Source organism: Pteropus alecto, unplaced genomic scaffold (genome assembly GCF_000325575.1).
Source record: "Pteropus alecto unplaced genomic scaffold, ASM32557v1 scaffold8, whole genome shotgun sequence".
Taxonomy (NCBI): domain Eukaryota; kingdom Metazoa; phylum Chordata; class Mammalia; order Chiroptera; family Pteropodidae; genus Pteropus; species Pteropus alecto.
The window spans coordinates 24,538,249-24,546,079 of NW_006494609.1; the positions used below are offsets into that span (position 1 = coordinate 24,538,249).

The 7,831-nt window shown below is 69.3% G+C and overlaps 1 protein-coding gene across 1 annotated transcript in view; it reads left to right on the forward strand.

Moving 5' to 3' along the window:
- The window catches only part of CEP170B (centrosomal protein 170B), a 21,348-nt gene extending 13,523 nt beyond the window's left edge, over positions 1 to 7,825 (forward strand). Inside the window, exons 10-20 of the mRNA XM_006925686.3 lie at positions 7 to 114; positions 288 to 458; positions 922 to 1,012; positions 1,168 to 2,892; positions 3,776 to 4,004; positions 5,732 to 5,891; positions 6,085 to 6,228; positions 6,329 to 6,417; positions 6,847 to 6,940; positions 7,136 to 7,187; positions 7,339 to 7,825. Coding sequence (XP_006925748.2) covers positions 7 to 114; positions 288 to 458; positions 922 to 1,012; positions 1,168 to 2,892; positions 3,776 to 4,004; positions 5,732 to 5,891; positions 6,085 to 6,228; positions 6,329 to 6,417; positions 6,847 to 6,940; positions 7,136 to 7,187; positions 7,339 to 7,574 — 3,099 coding nt within the window. The 3' untranslated portion in view covers positions 7,575 to 7,825. The remainder of the gene's footprint in view (positions 1 to 6; positions 115 to 287; positions 459 to 921; positions 1,013 to 1,167; positions 2,893 to 3,775; positions 4,005 to 5,731; positions 5,892 to 6,084; positions 6,229 to 6,328; positions 6,418 to 6,846; positions 6,941 to 7,135; positions 7,188 to 7,338) is intronic.
- Positions 7,826 to 7,831: the final 6 nt, after the last annotated feature.

Sequence of the window (7,831 nt, forward strand, 5' to 3'; positions counted from 1 at the left end):
ACCAAGGCGCGCACCCAGGAGGAGGACGACAGCCTCAGCGACGCGGGGACCTACACCATCGAGACGGAGACGCAGGACCAGGAGGTGGAGGAGGCCCGCAGGATGATCGACCAGGTGCGGCCTGGCCCGCCTCTCGCCGGGGCTGCTCCCCCAGGGCCCCGCGAGCAGGCTGTGTGCCCCGGCCGCTGGCCAGTCCGAGCAGCCAGGGCCCCTACTCCCGTGGTGTCTGAGCAGAGGGTGGGGCTGGGCGCTCTGACCCTCGGCCTGCTTGGCTGTCCGCACTGCAGGTGTTCGGCGTGCTCGAGTCCCCCGACCTCTCCAGGGTGTCCTCGGCCATTTTTCGCCCAGTCATCAGAGGGGACACAGACGAACGTGGTGATGGCATGACCCCGCGCGTGGCCCCGCTGCAGGAGTTTGCCTCCCGGCCAGCGGGTGCGACACCCCAGGGGGTGCTCCAGGTAGCAGGCCAGGCCCAGACAACGCCCTGGGGGGGGCCGGGCAGGGAGAGGACGGCGTCCAGCTGGGCCTGGTCATCGGGTCCTGGATGCACGCACTCGGGGACTCTGGTTCTGCCTGGAGCTGGGCCGGATGTTTTGCGTAGAGTTGCCCACCTGGCAGGTGGCTGGGGGCCTGGTGTGGAGGGCTTGGGCAGGCCCCAGGTCCCCAGGTCAGTTTGGGCGCCTGGGTGTGTGCTGCCCAGGGCCGGGGCGCTGCACCGGGCTCGGTTACACGCAGTATGCTGTCGTGAGGGCCGCAGGTGACGTGAGAGGAGGGTCCTCCTGCTGTTTCTGCAGCGGCACCGTGTGGGGCCCGGTGCTGGGATGACCGCCTTTGCCGTCCCTCTCCCCTGACCCCTGCCCCTGGCCTGTCCCTGCGGGACGCCTGCCACAGACACAGACACGCCCTGCCTTCTCTCTGCAGGGCCTCCCAGTGCCGGGCTCCCCTGGGGGTCAGAAGTGGGTGTCCCGCTGGGCCAGCCTGGCTGACAGCTACTCGGACCCTGGCCCGGCAGGTAAGTGGCTGCAGTGGGGAGAGGGGCTTGGCCAGGGTGGCCTGAGGCCACCAGCCCGGGATACCAGTGTGAGCTCGTGCCAGCCACGCTTGGAGCAGGGTCAGGCAGCCTGCAGGCCAGTGGCTGCTCTAAGCGTCCTGCCCCCACCTTTGCAGAAGACAGTCCTGGGCGCAGAGCCGGGGAGCTCGAGGGGGCCCTGCCTGTGCGCCAGCGGCGACTGCTCCCACCGCTGCCCAGCGACAGGGTGGACGGCCCTGCTGGCCCCGAGGCCGCGCAGAGGAGTGGGCCCGGGCCACCGGAGTCCAGCAGTGAGCGGCCCAGCTGCCTCTTGGGTCAGGAGGACTTGGAACCCGACAGCCTCAGTGACGCCAGTGGGTCAGATGGGGGACGTGGCGCAGAGCCAGGTGGTGGCCTGCAGGAGGAGAGACGCAGGAGTCCCCAGGAGGGACCAGTGTGGACGCGGGGCCGGCGCTCACCAAGGGCCCCCGGGGAGCCAGCCCCCACTTCCTTCTTCATTGGGGACCAGAACGGGGAGGCTGCCTTTCCCCAGAGAACGTCCGTGGCTCCAGGGGAGATGGGCGGCTCAGGGCTGGCGGCCCAGCCCAGTCCCTCAGTGAGGGACGGTGTCTACGTCAGCACCAACGGCAGGATGGTCATCCAGCTGCAGACAAAGCAGTCCCCAGAGCCTGAGAGGCCGGCTGCAGCCCAGGCCAAGGAGGCCCTGGCCTTTGCCCGGCAAGAGAGCTTCACCAAGGAGCCGGCCAGCGGCACCCCCGCGCCTGGCCAGCTCCCGCACATCTCCAGCCACCCCCTCCTGCAGGACCTGGCTGCAGCCCGGGCCTTACGCACGGACCTCCACGCCCAGGACACTCACCTGATCCTCAAGGAGACGGAGACGGCCCTGGCGGCGCTGGAGGCCCGGCTTCTCTCCAAGTCTGCAGCCGGGACGGAGGGCGAGGCGGGCGATGCTCCTCGGCCGCCCGAGGACTCCCTGTCTGGGGACTCTGACGTGGACACCGCCAGTACCGTCAGTTTGCTCAGTGGCAGGAACGGGCCCAGCCCTACGAGCCCCCAGCTCACAGGGCAGCAGAGGGAGAAGCCGCCGTCCCCACCAGCAGCACAGGACCTGGGGGCGGCAGCCCTCAGCAGCTCCCGAGAGGGGCTCTCGGAGAAGCTGCACCGCCCAGCGGGCGTGGCGGACACAGGCCGTGGCGAGCCAGCACGGCGCCTGGCCCTGCCGCGTGGCCAGGGCCTCCAGGGGTCCCCGGACTGGCCCGACGAGGACCGAGGCTCTGGCCTTGTCCACCCACCTGGCTCAAGCATGGTCGTCTCTGACCACGAGGCCCCTATGGTCCCCGGGACGGGGCGGCCAGCATCTCGCCGGAAACCCACAGCCCCACCACCGACCCCAGCAGCCCGGGAAGAGCAGAGCCGGGGCTCAGCCAGCGCCCAGAAGGTGCAGCAGGCGCTGACACGCTCCAACAGCCTGTCCACCCCGCGGCCCACACGCGCCTCCCGGCTGAGGCGGGCCCGGCTGGGGGACGCCTCGGACACAGAGGTGGCTGACGGCGAGCGGGGGCCCCTGGCCAACCCCGAGCCGGTGGGGCGGCCGGCATCCGAGCAGGCCAAGAAGCTGTCGCGCCTGGACATTCTGGCCATGCCCCGGAAGCGGGCGGGCTCCTTCACGGGGCCCGGCGACTCAGAGGCGGTACCCCCCCGCACGGGCTTCTCCGGCCGCAGCGTCGAGGCGTGCTGCACCGGCCGCAAGCCCACCATGGCCGAGGCCCGCACCGCCGCCAGGAAGACGGCCAGCACCGCCGCGGCTTCCCGCCAGCCCTTCAGCAGGGCCCGCCCCGGCAGCGCCCGCTACTCCTCGCCCAGTAAGTGCCGTGAGGGGGCCCGGCCCGGCTGGGCGGGGGGTCTGCGGCTCCCTGCGTGTCTGCCCAGCACCCGGCTGCGGCCCATGTGTGCAGCAAGGAGGGACAGGCTGCTGCCCAGGGTGGCTGGACATCCACGTCCACTCAGCTGGGCTCACCCCGCTGGGAACTGGCCTGTCCTCCGAGTGGACTGGCTTGTGGTGTGGGCGCGGCTGGGCCAGCCCTTTGCTTCTGCCCAGTCACACACCTGGACACCTCCTCCCCACCCCAGTCCCGATGCCGACTCACATGCAGAGCCTGGGGCGGGTGGCGGGGCGTGCTGGGGGCGGAGCCTGGGGCGGTGGGCGGGGCTGCTGGGGCCCCTGGTGCCTGGAGGACGCTGCCCCACCCACTTCCCTGCTGTCCTGCGTGTTTGCAGCCACTGCAAGGGCGTAGGGGTCTCAGAGCCGGGCTGAGTGAGGACTCAAGGGAAAGAAGACGAGGCAGGTGCCGGCACAGGGTTTCGAGGGCCATGCTCAGCCCCTGTCGATCCAGCCCAACGCTGCGGCTGGCCATAGTGGAGAGATTTGCTCGTTTGAGGGGTGCGGGCACCGCTGCCCTGCCACCGAGGCGCTGGATCCAGTCTGATGGACTCGGCCCGGGGCCTGTGGGAGCGCCGGTCTACCGGCCCCTGCGTGTGCTTCTGGGCTGGAGGTGGCCCTGCCGTCCCCAGGGCTTAGCAGCTGCTGGGGCTCCCGCGGGAGGGCTTCTGGGCACGGGGGTGCCCGCTGCAGTGTGGCCTGTCCTGCAGTCTTGGCCTGGGCCCGAAGGGACCCTGGCGCTGCCACGCGGTGCTGAGCGATGCTCTGTCCTGTCCTTGCTTCTGGAACCAACGCGCTCACCGCAGGCACACGCCGCCGGCAGCAGGGCTCCGACTGCACGTCCACCTCGGAGGAGGAGTACGGCTCGCACCAGGCCTCCCCCAGGCACCCGCGCGCCCGCGCCTCGGCAGCCACGCAGACCCCACGCGCCAGCAGCTGCACCCGGGCCCGGCCCCGTGACACGGACGACGAGGAGGAGGAGCCCGACCCCTACGCCTTCATCGTGCAGACGGCGGAGATCGCGGAGATCGCCCGGTGAGCTCCTCACAGCGTGAGGAGCCGTCTGCGGGGCCTCCTGGGGACCCCAAGCCCTGAGGGCAGGGACGGTGGGGCCGGGGCCTCCCAAGTGCCCTTTAGGAGTGCGTGTCCGGTGGTGGCGGTTGGATGAGTGGCTGGCTGGTTGGCTGGAGAGTTCAATGACGGTTGGGTGGATGGACTGGACGGACGGATGATGGATGGGTGGGTTGATCCGGATATGACTGGCGGGTGGGGGGACCTCTGGTACGAACAAGGTAGCCACCAAGATTTTCGTGAAGATGAAGTCTGCCATGGGGTCGTCAGCGGAGGGATGTCTTGCAGGGGAGGGACTGGGGAGGCTGCGTGGAGAGGTGGGCGGGGCTGAGAGGTCTTCCCTTGAGCAGTGGTCCGTGCCGCGCTGGCTGGGCCTCTAGAGGGGCAGGGGGAGTCCTGGGGCTGGGGGACAGCGAGGATGCTGGCCTTGAGCCCTTGAGGTGCCAGGAAGGAGGGGCCAGAGGCAGGTGGCTCCTAGGAGAGGGGCCAGTGTGGAGGATGGGGACATAGGCGTCCGCAGCACAAGGACAGGCCCCAGGCTGTGGACAGCACGTGAGTGTGCAGAGAGGACCTGGGAGCAGACGAGGGCCAGGGCCGCAGTGCTGGCACGGCCGCGGGGTGGGGTCGCCTGTGCAGTGGCGACAAAGCCTGAGGAGAGAAGGCAGGGCAGAGGGTTCCCGGAGGAAGCCATGCCACCTGGGTGAGGGGTGGGGGGTGGAGGAGGGAGGCGGGAGGAGGGGCTGCAGGGCCCTGTGGGGACAGGCGTGGGTTACTGTCCATCTCCAGGACTGGGAGGTACGTCCTGTGTTCTCTCAATGTAGGAGGGTTGGGTCCTGGCGAATGACCTCCATCTTGAGGGGGCCGAGGACAGCCCTGGTGGGGACAGAGCCTGGGTGGCTGTGCTGGGCAGGAGCTGGAGGTGCCTCCGGGGTTGGCTGGGCCCTGAGGTTGAGCAGAGCTGGGACAGCCAAGGGCAGAGACCTGGTCCTCAGTGGGTCTGGGGGCCAGCCCTTCGGCGACGTAGGCGTTGCAGGGCCAGGAAGTGTGAGGGTGGAGCCTGTTCGCCCACAAGTGAGCCGAGGGTTCCAGGGGTGCGGAGCGTGCCGGTCGTGGGCTTGAGGTGCTTTGGGGACTGGTGCTGAAGACTCAGCTTCACAGGCAGCACAGCACGGGGAGTTGCTCCTGGTCCCCCACTGGCCTCTGTCCCTTTCTGGGTGGCCTGGGAGCTCCTCTACACTGTGGGGAGGTGCCTCACCTTTCTCGGTTGTCCCGCCCAATTCTGACCCTTGTCTGGGACCCCTGCCTCGGTTTTCCTGCCCCCACGTGTCTTATGGCAGTCTGCTCAAGGTCCTGTGGGCGTCCCTGACCACCCACGCTGCCCAGGCCCTGCCCCAGCTCCACCCCCCGCCACCCGGTAGAGTACCAGGGACCCGAGCCTCCTGGGGAGGCACTGCCAGCAGCCGGCTGGGCCTGATCTGGGCCAGGCCAGAGGCTGCAAACTCTGGCCCTGCCCTTACACAGTGGCTGTTTCCTGGGAGGGACTCTGCGCCCCCACCCCCCGGGGAGCAGGGACATGCAGCCCTGCCTGGCTCCTGCTCTGAGCACCCCCCTGTCCATCCCTTGCCCGCGCGCAAGCACGCAGGGCCCTGGGTGGTCCCCACAGCGTCTGCCTTCTGTCCTGGCGGCTGCAGGCTGAGCCAGACACTGGTGAAGGACGTGGCCATCCTGGCCCGGGAGATCCATGATGTGGCCGGTGACGGCGACTCTCTGGGCTCACCCGGGCCCGCCCGAAGCCCCGCCCTCAGCAACGTGCCCAGCACCCCCGCCTCGACCATCTACGCCCGCGAGGAGGTGAGCCCAGCCCGCTGTGCATCCTCTGCTCCCAGTCACCTGGGGAGCATGAGTCGAGGACCTGCCTCCAACAGGGGTGGGGTGGGGTGTTCAGGGACCTGAGCAGACAAGCTTGGGGTCCACTCTGTCCGTCTGCGGTCGCAGGGGGCAGGCGCAGCTCCCCTCGTCCTGGCCACGCCCCGTCTCCTTGCAGCTGGTGCAGCGCATCCCAGAGGCCAGCCTCAACTTTCAGAAGGTGCCTCCTGGCTCCCTGAGCGCCCGGGACTTGGACCAGAACATGAACGACTGTCGTGAGGACCCCCTGACCAACAAAACACGGCCTCGGAACCGCGAGGAGGCAGGCACCCCACCCGCCCCCTCAGCTGGCCTGGCCGCACGCATGGGCTCCCTCTGGTGGCGGGTGTGCCTGGGCCGCATGCTGATGCCGGCCCTCGTAGGTGATCTTCGATAACCTGATGCTGAACCCCGTGTCCCAGCTGTCCCATGCCATCCGCGAGAACACGGAGCACCTTGCCGAGAAGATGAAGTGAGCTGGCCCCCGGACCCCACCAGCTTGGGAGCCCTGACGGGAAATGAGGGGCCGGGGAGCCCCTACTGCTTAGTGAACACCCAGCCAGGCCCCAGTCAGACACGAACACGTGCATGTGAGCCAGGGCCCTGTGGGTTGCCGTCTTCCAAGGGCACGTGTCCCTGGCTCCTGCAACCAGACAGGCCCCAGGACGATCCGGGCCACACCCCACCCCTCCCCTGCTCCCGCATCCCCCAAGTCCTTCTCAGCCCTCACCCATGCTGGGTAGAGACAGACTGCGGGCCAGCCAGCCCAGGTCCTGCTCTGGTCCTCAGTTTCCCTGGGCACAGGAGGGGCAACGTGAGCTTCCCGTAGCAGGTGGAGTGGTCTGGGGGGTGCTGCGCCCTGGTCCTATCATAACAGGCCTCTGCTGTTCTCGGGGGACAGGATCCTTTTCCAGAACACGGGGCGTGCGTGGGAGGACCTGGAAGCCAAGATCAACGCGGAGAACGAGGTGCCCATCCTGAAGACGTCCAACAAGGTGAGGCTGGTGGTGCCCGGGGCACGCGGGGGCACATGGGGGCACACAGGCTCCGCCTGACCCCGGGGCGCAGCCCACCTGCGACAGGGCGGGGGAGCTGGCCCAAGCGGGAATGCCAAGGCTCCCAGAGCCCTGGAGCGCGGGACGCTTGGCGGCCCGCCCGGCCTGCTCCAGCGTGCCCCCCCACACTTGTAGGAGATCAGCTCCATCCTGAAGGAGCTGCGTCGCGTGCAGAAGCAGCTGGAAGGTAGGTGGTCCCCAGACCCGGGGGTCCCAAGGGACTGTGGTGGGGGACCTGACTCGCACCCCGGTTACCTGGTTGACCAGCAGGGAGGCCCCCAGGGCGGGCGTGGGGGGCAGGAAGGACCCCTGCCTGCCTGACTCTTCCTTCTTCCCAGTCATCAATGCCATCGTGGACCCTAGCGGGAACCTGGACCAGCTAACCGCAAACAGGGGCTCTGTGGTCTCGGCCCAGCCTGGGCGAGGCCGGCCGGCTGCCCAGAGCCCATCTCCACCCGCTTTGGCCCTACCCCTGCGGAGCTTCCCGCAGAGGGCCAGCTGCGGGTCCCCCAGCCTCCCAGACCCCACCTTCCTCCCCGACTTCCTCCCCGACACGGAGAGGTTCCTGATGTAGGCGGGCGGCTGCCCACCGCCCCGTCCACCGCTGCGGCCCCTCCCGGTTGTGGACGGTTCACCGTAAAGACCCCCACACGTGCCATAACCCCACGGCGGGCACCCCTGTGCCCAGGCCCCCTCCCAGCTACCAGCCCTGCCCCCGCCGGCCTTCTGGTCCAGCTCCTGATGCGGCCACTGCCAGAGGCCAGCGCTGCGGTGGGTCCCCACGTCCTGTCCTTCACTGTTACTTCTGTCTTTAGCTTTCAAGGAAAGAGT